Source organism: Eulemur rufifrons, chromosome 16 (assembly GCF_041146395.1).
Source record: "Eulemur rufifrons isolate Redbay chromosome 16, OSU_ERuf_1, whole genome shotgun sequence".
NCBI classification, from domain to species: domain Eukaryota; kingdom Metazoa; phylum Chordata; class Mammalia; order Primates; family Lemuridae; genus Eulemur; species Eulemur rufifrons.
The window spans coordinates 90,406,910-90,425,342 of record NC_090998.1 but is presented as its reverse complement, the minus strand read 5'-3'; the positions used below and the strand labels follow the sequence as shown (position 1 = coordinate 90,425,342).

Genomic DNA, 18,433 nt, shown 5'->3' with positions numbered 1-18,433 from the left:
TACCCTGAGTGACGCAGGCCCTGGCTGGGCTGTGCCGGAGGTGGGCAACACCCCTCTGCTCATTCTCCATCCCCCTGGAGCCAGGCTAAGGCCATGGCAGTGGCTGTCATTGAAAAGCTGATGTTGTGACTGTGGACAGGACCAGCTATAGCTGGGCCCCTCCAGGCTGCTCTGGTCCTTGGAACAGTGTGGCCTGCTGTTACGGAAAACTCAGCACTTGTTCTCAAGGCCACATCAGAATGAGAACAAGCGGTTCAAGGAGAAGGAAAGAGAAGTTTATTACTTTGCTGGCAAAGGAGGAAAAACGGTAGACCTTCTTGTCCCCAAATCCAAATTTCCTGACCCTTAGCAGAAATACAGAGCTATTAAAGGGAGGGGCCCTCAGTTCTAGTGTGGGTAACTATTCTAATCTCCCGTTTTAGCCAAAGACAAAGCCCCACCTACGCCCACCTGGGGGACTGGTGTCAGCCTAGGTTGGCTCAGTTTATCTTTTAACAAAAGACTTAACCTGCCTCAGGGATGCAGGCCAGGCTTCAGGTCCTAAAAAGAGTGGGGGAAGCTTAAAAGAGACAAAATAGTTTTGCTGTCCGCCCCCCACCCCAGGCCCTTCCCTGTTACACTGGGACTGCCCTTCAGAGAAGGATGTGGCTCAGAGCTTAAGGACTGTTCCTCAGCCAGGTGGGTAGGGCTGGGCCAGGGACTGTGCGCGTCAGTCTCAGGCTCATTGCCACCCATGTGGCACTCCCGACTCCACCTGTGACAAGGCCCAAGGCTCCCGTTCCAACCTTGTGGTCTCCCCTCCTACCCCCCCTGCCCATGTCTTAAGCCAAGCCTGGCCCCTCACCACCTCCCCAAGGCACTGTAAACCGGCACTGTGTGCCCTGTCCCTTAAACCCAGCCAGCGGGGACTGCAGTCCAAGGCAGGGATCAGCTTCCCCATTCTGCACATGGGGGAATGGAGGCTGAGAGGCCAGGTCCCACCCAAGGTGACCCTGCTGGGAAATCCAGTTCCTGTACTTGGATCTGACTTGTGGGCCAAGGAGCCTCCTCAGGGGGTCACTGCCTTCAGGGAAGGGGAAACTAAGGAGTGGCCCACCTGGTAGGGGAGCGATTTAGCACTCTGAATCTCAAAGAATTGTTGCTGTCAGTCAAGCCACCAGCATCTCGTCCAAGGAATAAGTTGGAACCTGGATACAGCAACCTCTGACCCCAGAACCACCACCACCACCAGCAGCACGGGCCAGGCACACTGGTGAGTAAAGAAGGCCCGTTAGACTGAAGCCAGGGGCCTGGTCAGCAGCGAGAGGGAGGGGCGGGCTCAGCCCCTGGCGTATTGCAGGCCAAGTCACACGGCCACGTGGCTGGTCACCATAGCAGGCACACTACAGACCCTCACACACCTTGCGCTGGGTGGTACCAATCTGTTTATTGAATAACCTATGTCCTGGGACATGGTGAATGATTCAACATTAAGGAATCCATAGGTGTATCCCCCTTTTCAGTGAAAAACCACCCCTTCCCACCCTCAACAATAACAAGAAAAGGCACAGTATATACACAAGACACGTGGGCTGGGTGGGTCCATAAATTACAGTGAGCAGGGGAGGGGCAGGAAAAAGAAAGCAGGACAGGTGGGGTCCGAGCACACCCCAGGGCAGGCCCAGGGCAAGGCCGACCCAACCCAGCATGCACTCTGCATCGGGGCCTCTGCTGTGTGCACCCCCAGTCAGCACTGGGGCTCCCATCCCCCCCTTGCTCCACCCAGCCTGAGGGGATGAGAAGCACAGGGTCTCAGTCTCAGGGGGCCTGGGAAGAAACAGCCTCGGGTAGGCACCACGCCAAGGGATCCAAAAAAGTGGGACCACTTTTTTCTCCTAGGACTCCCAAGACAGGGACCTCATTCCCAGTGCCCACTCTGAAAAGGGCTTGTCGCTGGGAAGGGTTGAGGGCTGGTCTCTGCCACCCTGGCTTATTTTCAGGTCAAGGGTTAGGGATAAAAATATATAGATGCTCCTTGAATTACAATGTTACATCCTGATAAATGCATCATAAATGGAAAATATCGTAAGTCGAAAATGCATTTAATACCCCGATAAACCCATCCATCATAAAGTCTTAAAATTATAAGTTGAACCATGGTAAGTCAGGGACAGTCTGTACCACAGAGGTAAGAGCTGGGGGAGAGGTAGGAGGGAACCAAGAAACCACGCGGAAGGCCCCGGGCCCCAGTCCCAAGGGGTGGCTTCATCTCTCACTGCCCCGGACCTACCCCGAGCTGGGGCTGCCCGCCTAGGAAGTAGGGGAGTGGGAAGGAACAGGACAATTAAATAAGATACCATTTATTTTTTAAAAAATTAAAAAATAATGCCGACATTATTTCATCTGTCCCCAGGCCTGTCCCCTGCCTCCCACCCACCTCCCTGGGCCAGGCTCCCCTCCTTCCCTGGCCATCCTGCCTAACTGAGAGAGAACAACGACTGGCTTCGTGAGGCGCAGGGGAGGGACGCAGACCCGGGCAGGGAGGGAAGGCGCTGCGGCAGCGTAGCCCGTGATGCAGCAAACCCAAGCGCTGGTATAAAAACATTCGTATAAAAAGAAGGAAGGGCACACCGGGCACAGCCCCGAGGGCAAATCGCTCTCTAGCGCCCAGAGCCCCACGTCCCCAGAAAGCCTGATAAAAAAATGAGGAAGCGAAAAGGCGAGAGACGTTCAGGGAGAGAGAAACTCAGGAGGGCTGGAGGCAGGGGCTGGACAGCTTGGGAGCCCCCTCTGCTCTCCGGTCAGGGGGACCCCAATTCCTGCCCTGCTGTCTCTGCTCTCAGCCCCACCAGGCCCCAGACCACGGGCATCTAGTGATAGCAGCTCTAAGGGACTCCGCCCAGGGGCCCGCTGGCCTGAAGTAAGTGGTCCAAAAGCCTTGGCAGGTGACAGCTCGGAAGACAAGGCTTTGTCCCCACAGCTCTTGAGGGAGGATCCTGGGGGAGAGCGACAGACAGAGGTGGAGGGCAGTGGGCTGAGCCTGGTGGTCAGGAGGCGGCAATGGCGGTGCCGCCACCCAGCTTGACAATCATCTGCTGGCAGTCGTTGCAGGAGCGCCGGTCGCCCACCTTCTCCAGGGTGCGGGCGGCCTCGGCCAGCAGCACAGCCCGCTGGCCAGGGGAGGACAGGAAAGAGAGGGGAAGGTGGCGGCAGGCCAGCAGGATGGCGGTGGCCCGCTCTCGCTGGCCAGGCCAGGCATCCACCTCTCCTGTGGGAAGGATGAGATACGTGTTGGAACCGAGAGCCCAAGACGAGGCTGGTGCTGTTCTGCAGGCATGACCCAGACTCCTTCATTTAACCCCCACACCCATCCTGGGAGGTGGGCTCTGCGGCCCTCTCTAGTGCACAGGGGAGGTGAACTTGGAGGCATCCCGCTAGTCTGCTGTCTGGCTCCAGGGCCCACCCCCAGCCCTCCCTCCGGGCTCACAGCTGGGTGCCCCGCAACTAAGGCCCACGCCATGCCCACAAGCCACCAAAGCCAGCCTCAGGCTTCTCTCATTGTCAGGGAGGCAGAGGTGTGCTCAAGTGCTCCCTGCAGTACTGGGCGGGGCCCTCACCGTGCTTGGCGCTCTGAGCCGTGCGCCGCCGCAGACTGTGCTCCAGCAGCTGGTGGGTGCGGGTGGGGCTGGCTCCCGCCATTAGGCGCACGGTGGCTTCATGTAGGAACACCTGGAGAGGCGCAAGGGAGATCTCAGTCAAGCCCCAAGTTCTCGCCTGTATACGCCCCAGTGGGTGCCTCTCCCTGAGCCACCTCATTGCCACATGTTGGTGCCCCTCCTCTCCCCATCACCCTACCTTGCTCACCCCAGGAAAGCAGCCTCTGTTGTCCCCTACTGTGACCCTGAGCCACACCAGAGACCTGGATGAGCAGCAGGAATGGGGAACAAAGCACAGGCCACTGGCAGGGACGGGAGGGAAGGAAGACAGAGGTGGGAAAGGCAAAGGGCCCTCTTTCCCACACTGCGACAAGGAGAGCCCTGCCGCACCCTCTGGGCTGGAAGACAAGCAGCCTGGTGAAGCCTCAAGGCCCTGGAGGCTGTTTCCAGTTTGACAAAAGGACAGGACAGGGGGACAGAGAGGTGAGGGATGGCTGGGCCGGCACCAGAGAGGGTCGGTGCCTTGTTTCCTTCCGTTTCTTCAGAAAGGAACAGAGTCCAGCAGTTTGCAGGTCAGAGTCTGCAGCTCTTAGGTAATAAGAACCACTGGGGCCGGGCGCGGTGGCTCACGCCTGTAATCCTAGCACTCTGGGAGGCCGAGGCGGGTGGATCGCTCAAGGTCAGGAGTTCGAGACCAGCCTGAGCAAGAGCGAGACCCCGTCTCTACTAAAAATAGAAAGAAATTATCTGGCCAACTAAAATATATATAGAAAAAATTAGCCGGGCATGGTGGCGCATGCCTGTAGTCCCAGCTACCCGGGAGGCTGAGGCAGTAGGATCGCTTAAGCCCAGGAGTCTGAGGTTGCTGTGAGCTAAGCTGATGCCACGGTACTCACTCTAGCCCGGGCAACAAAGCGAGACTCTGTCTCAAAAAAAAAAAAAAAAAAAAAAAAAGAACCACTGGGAGGTGGAGGGCAGGGCCCAGGTCTCTCATTTCTTAAAATCTCAAGCTCTTTTATGTCTTAATATCTGAGTCCTCGGGGAGAGTCTCTGGTGCTGCCAGATGAACCCCCACCCCAGTAGGCACCAGGGAGCCACTGAAGAGTTCCCGGCAGGGAGAGGCAGGATGCAATGGTGTTTGAGAGCAGACCAGAGGGCTAGCCAGGTTGGGTTCCATGAGATAGGGGTACTGCCCCAACCTGGGGGCACACTTCCTCTCTTCCACAGCAAGGAGTGGTTATCTGAAGATTTTTATGTACTCTTTTAAGGCTGGTCAAGTGGAGCAGTTGGAGTGGAGAAGGAACAAAGGAATCTGTAACTGGCTGTGATCAATTAGTTGTAAACACCACTGCACTCGGACCAGCCTGAAGACTCTATTTTGTCTGCTGTGTCTGCTCGGCTTGCTGCACACAGTGGCCACGGCGTGACCCTGTGAGGGCCCCACGGCACCTTAGGGTGGTGGGCATGGGGCTGAATGCCAGCCTCCACAGCAGCGGCCTCCCCCGAGACTGTCAGCCCATCCCCCCTCACTGCCACTTCTGTGTCTCCTCAAACTGTTAGAAAATGATTCAGGTAGAAATATGTTGAGTATATTATTCTAATTAGCAATAAAAATAAAACAAAAAAGGAAATGGCTTGAGTCCAGCAAGCCCAGTCACACAACTGTCCTCAGAGGCTGATCTCAGCTCCTGTGGCCATGGCCACGGGGAGAGTCAGCCAGCATAACTGAAGCCCCCAGTGGCTCCGAAAAAGAAAGCGAATTTCCCTTTACATGGGGTTCCAGGGAGATCCTATCACTCTGCCAATGAGTTATAAATGTCAGAGTGGAGCTCTGGACATGGCCAGGAGCCCCTGACTTGTGCCACTCCCTTGGAACCCTCCCACCCAGCACTGGACTGGGGAGCCGCACCTCATGCTGGCCTGGCCTCAGTGGGCGGAGCGTGGCCTGTTCCCACTGAGCTTCGGGGCACTCAACCAACGTGTGCAGGTCACTTGGCTGACCTGAGGGCCAACTGCACAACCACATGCTAGTGCCTGTGCTGGGTTCTGGGGCTTAGGCCCTACAGACCCTGATCTGTCCCTCCCACCAGCCGGCTGGGCCTCACCTTTCGGTAAGCGGGGCGGAAGCTGTGCGCCAGCCTGCGTAGGCTGCCCAGGTCCCGCTGGAAGCCAGCTAACTCAGCGCCTGATGCGTGGTAGGTCTCACCCAGGGCCTGGCTGGCGCCCGCCTGCTTTTGCCAGAGCACTGTCCGCAGTGACAGTAGCAGGTCACAGGTGAGCAGCTGGACCACCTGTGGGGGGAGCCATGAGTGAGAAGACAGGTGACAGGCCTATCCCAGAGGGAGGGATCCCAGCACCTACCAGGCCCTCCCCCCGCCCGCCCGCCACTCAGCAGTTCCAACACTCCGAGAGGAGCAAGAGCGGCTGAAGGGGAGCCAATCCTTTCCGTCATCCTAGGAGATTTGTTCTCTCCACTCTGGAGCGAGAAAGTGAACCCTCTGACAGGGCTAGTAGCTTGTGTAGGGAACACAGCACAGGCAGGTGGCTGTGGCAGGAATAAAACTCTCGTGGGTCTGGAGGCACAGGTTCCTGCACCTCACGGGAGCCTCGCCGTGGCTGCCCTGGAAGCTGAGACACCCCCAAGATACCCCAAGGAAGAGCCCGAAGGGGCCGCATGGCCTGCAGGGGGAGGCGGAGGGAGACAGGTGCCCAGGAAGGCAGAACCAGAGTGGTTTAGTGCTTGGGTGTGTAACTGATCGACCTAGGTTCAATCTCGGCTTTGCCACTTACTGGCTACATGTCCCTGGCACAGGACTCAATCTCTCTGAGCCCCAGTTTCTTCATCCAAAAAGTGGGGGTGGCACCCCAGGGCTGTCTGCTGTGTTACATGAGACAGCACTGCGAGTGGGCCCGATGCCACACAAGTGTCGGCCACAAGCGCTCTCTGCTCACTACCTATGAGCTGGGCCCGCCTGGCTCCCAATGCCACCACGTGGAGCAGGGGGAACAGTGAGTCCTTCCTGAGACGGGGCCCAGGCCGCTCCTCGCCTCAGCCAGCCCTGGTTCTTCTTTCCCCCAAGGCCCTGGACCTGGGAAGTCACGGTGCTGCCCAGACCCTGCCCTGTGCCTGCACAAGGACCTGACCCGTGGCCATGCTGTTTTCTGGCTGCTGTCAGCCAGAAAACAGGGACATGGATGGGGGTCGCTGGCACTTCTCAGATGTGAGTGCTGGAAGAGCCCCTCCAGCACCAGAGCAGCAGGCCTGGCTGGACCTTGCCCTCCGAGGGCCGCCAGGCTACACAGGGTTTCCGGGGCTCACTCTCCTAACACAGAGCTGCTACGCAGGCACCCCCGCCCCAAGGGTGTCCACAAGCTTCTCTCTCTTTCCCCAAACAGCCTAGACTGGTTCTCTTACGAAGACAAACACAACGAGAGACGAACAGAAAAAGTGAGATGTGGCTCCCTTCCTGCCTTTGGTCTTGGCCCAGGGGTCTTGGGCTCTTTCTGCACATTGCCTGTCTCTGTAGGGGCTGGCACGCTGTCCTGGGTTCACTCCAGGGCCCAGGCCCACTGAGAACCTTTAGCTTATAGCGCCGGCCTAGCCAGGTGAGACATAACCCCAATGAGTGGCTCGGGCTCTGATCCTCCAGGACTCTCCCCGTCCCTCCCTCTCTGGAGCTAAGCCACATACTCCCCAGGAGAACAGGTGATGCTCCACTTCCAGCTGTGTGCCCACCCCCTTTTCCCAGCGTGGCTGTGCCTTGGGACCCAACAGTGGCAGCAGTGCCCTCCAACAGACCTCTTCCCCGAGTGATGGGGCCTTGGGTCAGGACACGGTGGGAAGCCTCTCGAGGGCGGGGCGGGCCTCTGGGATGCACTGTGGAAACACTGCATGGGTACTGCAGAACATGCAATGCAACTACAATGCACCGCAGCTGCCCGCTGGGAGGTGGCAGACTGGCCATGGGGGCGCCCAGGGCAGTCAGTTGGCTCCACGTGTGTGGGACTGAGTGGGGAGGGACCCACTCAGAGGCTGGCCTGCAGAGGACTGGGGAGTCAGGCAAACTGCCTGGAGCAAATGCTGGGCTCTGGCCAGCTGTGGTTGACATGGGCTGACACAGCCTGAGGGCCACAAGGATCTAGGATTCGGGGAGCTTACGAAAGGTACAGGTGGAAACACGCTTACTTTGGAGAACAAAAAAGGAATCTACCTAGGCCAGTGGGCCACATTTTTGGGAAAGGGGGCTGTTAGCCTGGTTTCTCTGTCTCCTGGACAGCCCCCCACACTGGGTCCGCTTGACGCAGGAGGGAGCGTTCTTACAGACCAGAGCTGAGCGCCGAGAGAGCCAACTAAACTCGGACTCACGTGGTTGAGGGTGGGGTCAGAGGTGGCCCCGCTGACGTTGAGGCTGCTCCACAGGTGGCTGCTGGCTCTCTCGCAATGGCAGAAGGCGCTCTGCTGCCCATCTGGTTTCCCAGAGAGTGAGGCGTGCATGGCTTTGCAGGTGTGGAGGACAGCCTTCACCAGGGGGCTCCTGTAGCAGTGACAGGAGGTGGGAGGCAGGTCAGTGTGTGTCAGCTGGGTAACAGGTAGAGGGGCCCAAGCCAGTGACCACCACACCCCATACCGCTGTGACACGTGGGACTGCGACTGCAATGCTGCCGTGATGGTTTCAGGTCACCAGCTCCAGATCTGAAACGCCAGCCCTAGGCCGGGGTCAGCTCCACACCCCATTGCACCTCTTCATTCAGTGCAGGACGGGATTAGAGACACAAGCTCAACCACCAGGACTGCCACTAAGAAGCTACCCCAAATGGTCATTCCAAATCTGTGCCTCAGTTCAAGTGGCCACAATATTGCTTGCTACTACCTATGGTGACATAAGGTGTTGGCCTTATTATTTGTATCTGTTCTCTAAGGGACGGACCATTTCCCCATATGTCTGGTGTTAAACTCTCTGGAGAAGCTTAGCTTCTTTTTGGGTGGGACTGGGGAGAGTTCCCAGAGCATCACTGTCCCCACAGAGCCAAGGGACCCAGGAGAAATCAAATCCAGGGGTGGCAATGCCTGCTGAGGCTTCGTAGCTGTCCATTGCAACTCTGCAGCTCAGCAGTGAGATGACTTTATACAACTTACCTGCCCAGCCTCAGTTTCCTCGGCAGGGTAGATGGGGACACACACACAGGTGGAATGCTAACACAGGGCTGGTGCAGGTGTGTGCCCACTAGTCAGGGGGCTTAAAAATGGAGCTACTTGATGAAATTAGGGTGTTAGATCAACTTTAGGGGACACAGAGCTTCAAACCTGCTTGCACTCACTTTTCTCAGCTCCTTTCTGTGTTCCTGGTTAAGAGTCTGCTCGATGGGAAATGCTACAGCCTTGGCTCTAAGGATGGGACCTCGTGGGTCCTTTTTGCCCTGGAGCATTTTACAGTTTCTCTCAGGAACACTCAAATCCAACGAGAAACAGCCAGGGCATTAGCAGGCAGGGCTGCCCATCACTAAGGGCCAAATGCTCCTCAGACACAGACATGAATCTCCAAGGAGGAATGTCAAAAGCTCTCTGGTTAGGCCATGTGCTAAAGGCATTTTAGTTATAGGACAAGGGTCCCAGGGCTGATAGAGGGGGCTGGAGGGTGGCTGGAAGGACACTGGATAAAATGCTGGCACATGGCAGGAGCCTCCACGGTCCACACAAGCACACTGCCTGCCTCCGCCATGAAAATTCCAAATTTGCCGGGAGCCACACAGCTCTGTCTCTCCCGTTTACCCTGTGGAGCCACCAAGGCTGCAGGGAGGAGGCCCTGGAGGCAGTGCTGACAGTTGCTGGGACGACGTGGTGCTGTGAGGAGCAGGCGCTTACACAGAGGACATGCTGGCCCAGCTTGGGCTCTTGGGGTGCCCTCATCCCCCTTTTCTGGCTCCCCATCTGTCACGCAGTCCTGATCCTTCACCCCAACCCACCCACCATGGCCAGCTCCCTCCCGATAAGTCAGAAGAGATTCCCCTGCAGAGCAGCAAGGGAGTGGCCAAGGAGGATTACGTACTCAGTCACTTCCAGGGCCTTGGGGACACGCTCTACTTTGGTAAAATGAGAGCGCACAGCTGCATCATCTCCCTGAAGCCAGCTGATGGCCACGGTGATTGCAGACGTCCACCAGCGACAGATGACATCTGGACCTAGAGGGGAACAGCACCAAACATACTCCAGCACCCACAGACACAGACCTGTGGTTCTTAGCAGCTGGCAGCATCTTCTTGCTAAGCAGTAGGTGGGTGGCATCTGTACCATCTGGCGACGGGCTGGGGGCCTCTGGGTTCCCCTTTCCCGTTTCTGGTGGGAGCATCAGCCAGCACCATCTTTTGGATGTGTTTGGCAATGTGTATCAGAGCCTTAAAAATGTTCCCTCCTATTAACCTAGTAATCCCATTTTTGACAGTCTACAACAATGAAATTAACTTAAGTAGAGAAAAAAGTTTAAGGAAGATGTTCACTGTAGTGCTATTTTTAAGTATAAAGTTGGATACAACCTAAACTTCCAATAGCCATAAAGAGTGGTGTCTTCAAAGTACCTGTCTGCAACAGGCTCATGTCAGAATATTTTAAGTCTTTTCCTCTCTCAGCCTTAGTTCTCTCAACTGAAAAATGATGTGATCTCACAAAACCAGTGGGGATGGTCATGTAAGAAAAAAGGCCTGAGAGCACATGCCTTTCTAAACTCTGAAATAAAGCCAGGCCACAAAGTCAGTGGTCACAATGGTGTGGCCGCTTTTCTGGGATCTTTCCCTCCCGAGGGAGAGTGGCCAGAAGGTAGCTTGGTCTCCCATCTCCCCCAGTGGCCTCAGAAGCCCAAGGTTGGCAGCTAATGTGCTGCCACCCCTCGGCAGTTCAGGCACAGGTGTCAATTCAGCCCGGGGGCTGTACCATGACACAGAGGCAGTGGGGGAGTGGAGGGAGGCCTGGATGAAGAGTCTGCTCAGCAGAGAGTGTGAGACCCAAGGGCAGCCTCAGAGGCCACTGTGAATCTGAGAGGCGAGTCCCCACCATCCCTGGTGCCCGGACTGCTTGGTGCCTGTTCCCCTGGGCATTCGGGAAGGGTCCTGACCTGGCCCACACAGCCAGGGCCTGAGGAAGACGGTCACTCTCTCTGTCCCGCTTGCCTGAGAACCAGCATTTCCTGCCCCCAGAATCCTGCCGAGGATGGGTAACTGTGAGGGGGACTGCGCAGGGGCCGCAGGTATGACCCTGGGATCCAGAGACGATGCCTGAGCACACACTCACATAACCCTGGACCCCGGCAGCAAAGGAGCCATCAAGGACCCAAGACTGGGGCTGCCCGCAGATGCTCACCAAGGGCTGACTTGAGCACGGAGCTGCTGGAGAGTGGCGGGGTCACAATTCCCACCGAGTCCACAAAAGAATGAAGTAATTTCAGGTACTCCAGAGCACTGGAGAATTCACTAGAAAGAAAAGAAAGGGCCCCCTGAACATCAAAACACACACGAGGACCACACTCACGGTCTAGCCGTTCAGCCCTCCAGCTCTGAGACCCCACGGCCATTTCCGACCCCTTCTCCCCCAGGCACACCATTTGCACCCTCCCCAGGCCTGCCTTCTGCATTCTCTGGGCTGTCACCGACACTCTTCCCTCTACTGGGGCCAGCCTTTCTCTATCCCTCCCCAACCAACCCCAGCTCCTCCCCTCAAGGCCCAATTCCAATGTCATCTCCTCCCAGAATTTTCTGCTCTCCCAGGCAGAACTGCCCACTCCCCCTCCCTCCTCTGGTGCACGCCAGTCAGGACCTGGGCCCTGCATGAGAGTGACTCTGGCACCTGTCTGCCTCGCAGGTCTTGCTTTGTGAAGGAAAAACTGTGCTCGGTAACTATAAGTGCTAAAAATTGCTTGGCACACTCAGCAAGGGGCAGGGTCCCCAGAGCTTCTGCCGAGCTCTCCACCTTCCACCCCATCCCTCTCAGCAGGCCACTGCTCTCTACCCCAAAAAGCACCATCAAATTTCAGACTCACTCCAAGTACTGACTAGTTGGAGAAAGGACACGTAAAAAGGGACATACTTGGTCTAAGAGAAAAGGCCAGGTCAGCGCTCACACGGGGCTCTCGTCTTTGAGAAATAAATACAAGGGAATCATTCGATCTCCTGGCCAACTTGACACAGGGCTTATTTCCATCTAGGAGCACAGACTCTGAGCGGCCAAGGCAGACAGCCCCTGAGAGGCAGGGAGGCTGGCCCGGGACTTTACCAGCTCTCTTCTTCCTGGTCTCCAGCCTTCTTCTTGGCCTGGGGTTTCACCAAGGACTCCACTGCTCGCTCTAGCAGGTTTTTGCAGAAGGCCTGATGGACCTGGGCAATGGGGTCAGCTGTAAAAGAGACAGGCAAGGAGATGGGTTAAATGGGTTTTATTTATGAGCCCATTTTGTCTTTATGGAGAAAACAGAGGACAAGGAGAGAAACCCAAGAAACAGCTATTCCCTGTGCCTGGGGAACAGATTCCCCTTCTCAACCAAACCCTAGAACTACCGTGCACAGGCAGAGGTTGGGGGAGGGTGCTCACCCCAGATTGAAGGGCCCAAGACTGTGTAGTTCTGGATTCGCCTGGGGTGTGGGGGTGGGGTAGGGGCAGTGTGAACGGAGGGAGCTGTGTGTCCTGGCACAGTGCCCAGCACTTCAAGGTTGGGAGCCATCCCACGTCTCAGAGGCTGCCTCTTCTCCTTGTGGCTTAGGAGAACAGCTAGCCAAGGAGCAAAAGGTGGTGGTGCTGCCATATTCATGACAATGAAGAACCCGCTCCTGTTTTTCCAGAGCCTTGTCACGGAACCTGCGATCAGCAACCTGGCTGAGCTGATTAAACAAGGGGCCTTGCCTCGCTTGCGGCAGCTGACTTTCACCAGCAAATCCCCTTCCTGGCTGGTTCAAACCACGGCAGCGCCAGCCTTTTCTCTCCCTTCCATGTGGCAGACATGTGGGCCTCAATCTGACCACGAGGAAGAGGAACACTTAGGAACATATTCCAGGTGAGAAGACGGAGAGCCGGATACTGCAAGTGGTGGACACGCCGGTGGGAAGTCCGTGTTTAGCCAGTGGGGGTGGGGTGGAAAGACTGAGGGTTGCTTTTACGTTCATCTTTTACTTTTTGGTGTTGTACACAATTCTCACATCGAGCAATAAAGTTATTATTTAAAAAAGAAAAGGACAACAGACCTCCCTAATATTTGTCATACAGTCCTGTACCTGCAGAGCCTCACTCGCCCCACAGACTCCCAATTCAGAGGGGGAAGTATAGCAGAAAGCAGAAAGCCACTGAGTGCTCAAGGTCTAAGTCAACCTCGACTGGCCCCTACTGCTCCGAGGCCTGGTGAGTCTACTCCAATCACTATCAACTGCCAGGGACAGAAAGCCAGCGCCTCCTTCCGATGCCTGGAGCCCCATCCCTGTCACCACGCGGAGCACTTGATGACCGCCTGCCACCTACTGTTCCCTAACTGCTCCATACATGTCTGTCTACTCTCTCAGTGGGACCAGAAGCCCGGAAGCCAGGAAACAGCAAGCCCCACACATCCTTTGTGTCTCCAAAGTGCCAAGAACACGGGCTGAGAGTACAGTTGGTGCCTAATCACAATTACCGTGTGGCACTGTGATGCAAGGACCATGGCTCTGAATGTCAGAGAGCAGAGCTGCAAACCCAGCCCAGCTGCCGACAGTCTCTGATCAGGTTTGCGACCTTAGGCAAGTTACTCAACTTTTCTGAGCCTCAGTTAAAACAAACAAACAGATTAAACAAGACTCAGACAAGCTGTATCTCCACATATCGTAACCCAGCAGTACCGGTGTCTCCCATGGCTTTCTCCAGTCCCGCATGTTTGCGAGGGTGCTCTCACCTGGGTTCCTCTGGGCACAGTACAGACTCTCCTTGGCAGCCGACTTCACTGACCAGCTCCGCTCCATGAAAAACTTCTGGCCTAGGGGGTGGCAGAGCCAGCGCAGGGAGTCAGGGACGGCACTGCGTTCGGGGCCACACAGGCTCTGGGCTCGACTGAGGAAGTAGCTCTGTGGAAGGACAAGGACCAGTGGCAACACCAAGGTGGTAGAATGCTGGCTGCAGCCACTGTGGGGGTAGAAGCCCAGTGGTGGAGGCCAGCTTAGGGGAGCCTGGGGAGAGACCAGCGGAGGGTCAGGACCTCAGTGGAAGAAGTAAACCCCCCCACTGAAACCGGGGCCAGTGCCCCAGTGGCACCTGCCAGGCTTGGTAACCAGGTCCAATCCCAGCAGGGTACATGGGGGCTCCTGCTATGTCCTGTCCTGCTGGGGCTGCCCAACCCTACTGGAATCAAGTCCTTACCCTGCTGGCCTTCAACCCGCGGGGTGAGTGGGGAAAGGGGAGCAGTCTGCCAAGGTGCCCAGTGCTGCACCTCACCCTCAGGCCTTTGAGTGCCGGGCTGGGCAGCCCCTTTGATCCTGGGACTTCTGCCCATCTGTCATTTTAATTACCCATCTTTTAGAGTATTTTTAGGCAAAACTGTATTCTGCTTTGACTAATTTTTCATCTCCTTTACCTCTGAGTATAGAGTGTAGAACGGTGCCCAGCACACAGCCAGTGGTCAGGATCACAGCAGACAGCCCAGGACCCACACAGGCGTGTGTCTGCCCACGCGTGGCTGAGACACCCTCCCCACAAAACTGGCCCTGCAAGGGCAGGCCCCTACAGAAACCCCAACGCCACCCCTGCATGAGCACCAGGCTGCAAGGAGAGACCAAGAGGGGGCTTTGCAAGCCTCTTTGCCAGGCAATTCAAAGAGCCGGTGCCCCCGTCTCCAGGCCCCTTCTCCACCTGCCAGGATAACACCATTCCAGGGCCCCAGTGACAAGTATTGCAGGGACAATGCTGTCTATCACATATTTTCAGAAGTTCTGTCATTTTTTTGAGTAAGGATACCTTCACTCTAACACCCACAATTACCAGCCCATAAAACTACTCAAAACAGGCCAGTGTGAATAAGGAGCCAGGAGAGAGAATGGGAGGCAGGGAGAAGCACAAGACACAGACGGCGCGGGGAGCCTGGAGGAGGGGCTGCCGGGCCAAGGCCTGTGGACCTTCACACTTCAGCCCCTGCCTCCACGACGAGGGCAGCCGTTTCACGGTCTGGTTCAATCTGATGGTTCTGACCTTTACTGGGCTTGAAGTAGCCATCAGCTAATGTAACAGCTTCAGAAGACTTGAATGCCAGGGTCAGAAATAGCACTGCCAAAGCGCCACTCAAGGACACAGCCGGAGGAGACTGTCCTTCTCCAGGGGAACCTGGAGACAGCTGCCTGAATCCGAGAACAAACAACCTGGCCGGAGTGCTCTACAGACGCACACTAATACTGTCCTGGCAGCTTCTGGGACACGGTGGGGCATTTCACTTACATTTCTAATCACAGGGCCAGTGCACTAACTAACAGTTTTTCCTCTCTGCTGACTGGCCTGGAGGAAGGGACACTGGAGAGCGTGCAGCGCAACCGCGTGACCTGCCAGGCTTCCACAAAGCACTTGCTGAACCTGAGCTGGGCGCTGCAACAGGGGGAGAGCAGCCGCTGAGGGGCCAGAGGCTGGGTGGGGCAGGCAGCGTGATTCCAGGGCTTCCTGGACGTCTCAGAACCTTCTAACCGTTGGCTCCAACTCTCTCTCCAAGAAAACCTGCTCCACATGCCTGATCAGCAAGGGTGATCTGCTGGCTGCTCCAGGGGAAACTGAGGACCAACTGGTCCCTCAGAAGGGCCCAAATATCACAAGTAGAAGCAGAAACAAAGCCTAGTACAGGTCATGTGGCAAGAAGAACCCAGAGGGGGCCAATGAGGAAATCATTAAGTTAAAATACATTTCTAAGATTAATTCTTAAGAAAGAAAAGAAAAACTTTTAGTTGTAACAAATCTCAATGGCTGGGGGATATCTTTACACCACAGAGTGAAGGGGAAAAAAAAGAAAACAATAAATTAAATATAAAAAAAAAAAAGTAAAATGGTGGGGGAAGGTTGAATTTAGTGGTTTGCGCTAATAAGAAATATAAATCCAGGACACAGTCATCCACAGTATGGTTTCTGTAAGGGAAATTGAGAAAATAACTTATGTTACTTTTTAAATTTTTTTTGGGATTATAGCCCTATAATAATTTTCCTAAAAATTTTTTTTAAATTTTCCTAAATTTTACAGACACCATCCAGAATTCTCCCAAGCTGGGGTCTAGGAACCTCTGCCCTTAACTCATCTGCTAATTGTCTGATGTGAGAGAGGCTATGGCAGAAGCCCCAGAACTGCTACAGATCCTGACAGCCAGCCAGTACCCAGGGCCAGTCCCAACCCCAGGTCAAGTCCCCCAACACCGCTCTAACCCTATAGTTCTCAAATCGTGTGCCACGGTACCCTAAAGCAACAAACGAGCACTCAGGGGAGCCACAGGCTGTTTTTAATTTCTGATGAAAACAGCAATGCTCACGTTGGGCAGACCCTGTGTAAACTCCTAGATAGAGACGGTGTGCAGCCTCAGCGTGAGAGCACACTACCTTCCTTTGAATGATGTCATATCTTTGTAAGGCTGAGTTTTTGGAGGCTGTTGTGATAAGAAGTATTGTGTGAAAGTCAATGTGGAAAGAGTGGCCAATTTGATTCCCTAGGTTGAGGAGGTGTGTGGTGCTCAGTAGGCACGTGCATCCTAAATTAGTAAATCGTCACGGTTATAAAGAATCAAAACTAGGCTGGGCACAGTGCCCCAAGCCTATAGTCCTAGCACTCTGGGAGGCCGAGGCTGGAGGATTGCTTGAGGCCAAGAGTTTGAGACCAGCCTGAATGACAGCCGATCTCTATAAAAACTACAAAAATTAGCCGGGCATGGTGGTGCATGCCTATAGTCCCAGATACTTGGGAGGCTAAGGCAGGAGGATCGCCTGAGCCCAAGAGTTTGAGGTTGCTGTGAGCTAGGCTGACGCCACCGCACTCTAGCCCAGGTGACAGAATGAGATCTTGTCTCCAAAAAAATTTCATTTTCTCCTTAAACTGCATGTATGATTTTTTCAAATGGCTACTAAGCTATTAAGACATAAACACCTATTAGGATGTTTAAACCTAACTACTTAACAAACAGAACTGTCAGGTATTTCTTTTGGCTGAAGGACACCATGAAAACATTACTGAGACACAGAGTGCCATGAACCCAGTAAGTCTGGGAACCTCTGGTCTAAACCATTTTAACAGAGGCCAGCCCTCCGCTCGCCCTCAGTGCCTGGCTCATTTGTTAGCTAAATATATTTCACCAAATTCAAAGCTTTGTTTTCCTTTTCAAAAAAGTACTGTTTGGGTCTCTTAATCTATCTCCTCCCAAGAGAAGTAACAGAAAAGGGCAGTTAATTTAGAGATGACAGTTCTCCTTTTCCCATCGTACTAAATATGCAAATTTGGCAATGCTATTAAAGTTCAAATATTTATATCTTTTGACCCAGCATCACCATGTGTACACATTTAGTCTGAGGAAGCTCTTGTAGAAGTGGGTGAAGACAGCAGTATTGTTTGTCACAGCAAAGACCAGAAACAACCCAAATGTCCGTCAGCAGCATCAGGTACCTCTGTAGAATAAAGAGGCTACAAAGAAAAACATCCACAATTTATCATTAGATTGAAAAAACCAAGTGGCAAACAGGGTTTATGGCTGTGACAGGAGGCGAGCTGCCCGGGGAGAGAGGGGAGCTTCGGCTGTATTCACGGCCACTCCCCATCTCGCATCATGGCACAAGATCTGCCTTCAGATACGTGATGCACTTGAATCATCCCGAAACCACCTCCACCCCCAGTCTGTGGAAAAATTGTCTTCCATGAAATCAGTCCCTGGTGCCAAAAAGGTTGGAGACCGCTGACTTATGGTATAATCATTAAATGAACTATAATGTATTAATATATACCTTAGCATATGCAGGAAAAAAATTCTGAGGAAATATACATTGCACCGTCCATGCTTGTTAGGCATACGAAGCATTTTTGTTGGGGTTGGGGGGGGGTAGGTACATGGGGAGGGACAATTTGAAGGCAACCATTTTCCTGGTCCTCTGCTGCCACACACATGCCTTCCTCAAATGGGGCTGAGTCCCTTTGAAAGGGTAGTGGTGTCTCAGCAATAAGGACAACCGAAACCCTGCTAGGGCTTTGGGATGACAAGATGATCCTAAAATTAATATGGGGAGGTAAAGGAGCAAAAAAACAGTCACTAAAGCTGGAGGACCAACCCATCCAGACATCACGACATACGAGAACACACAGCCAGCAGGGTTGTATGGTGGTGGCACAATGGAACAGACTGTAGAGTTCAGAAGCAGACCCAACACCCAGACACTTGATTTACTAGAAAAGGCATCACTTAGTGCAGTAGGGGAAGGACGGACAGGTTTTTTTTTAATAACAGGTTCTGGGGCAGGCAGACATCCATATGGAAAAAAATGGATCTTGCACCACCACCTCCAACTCATATAAAAATTCCAGGTGGATTAGGTACCTGTGTGTGAAGAGTAAAAAATAAAGCCCCCTGCAGACAACACAGGAAGCTATCCTCATGACTTTGAGGTATGGCAAAGACTTATTGAAGAGGGTATGAAATGTCTTAACTGTAAAGGCTAATAATCTAGATTTTGTTAAAATTAAGAACTTATGAAGAGACAGAATAGGCAAGCCACAGACTAGAAGATAGCTGAAAAGCATATACCTAACAAAGGATTGTCTCCAGAATAAAGAACTCCTCTAGTCAATGAGAAGACAGAC

General features: G+C 54.2%; 1 protein-coding gene across 1 annotated transcript in view; it reads right to left on the bottom strand.

The window, feature by feature from the left end:
* Nucleotides 1-1,428: 1,428 nt before the first annotated feature.
* The window catches only part of SREBF2 (sterol regulatory element binding transcription factor 2), a 60,545-nt gene continuing 43,540 nt past the window's right edge, over nucleotides 1,429-18,433 (bottom strand). The window contains exons 12-19 of the mRNA XM_069490623.1: nucleotides 13,532-13,700; nucleotides 11,896-12,013; nucleotides 10,987-11,096; nucleotides 9,683-9,815; nucleotides 8,002-8,170; nucleotides 5,741-5,926; nucleotides 3,597-3,708; nucleotides 1,429-3,247 (exon numbers count right to left, since the gene is read on the bottom strand). Coding sequence (XP_069346724.1) covers nucleotides 3,027-3,247; nucleotides 3,597-3,708; nucleotides 5,741-5,926; nucleotides 8,002-8,170; nucleotides 9,683-9,815; nucleotides 10,987-11,096; nucleotides 11,896-12,013; nucleotides 13,532-13,700 — 1,218 coding nt within the window. The 3' untranslated portion in view covers nucleotides 1,429-3,026. The remainder of the gene's footprint in view (nucleotides 3,248-3,596; nucleotides 3,709-5,740; nucleotides 5,927-8,001; nucleotides 8,171-9,682; nucleotides 9,816-10,986; nucleotides 11,097-11,895; nucleotides 12,014-13,531; nucleotides 13,701-18,433) is intronic.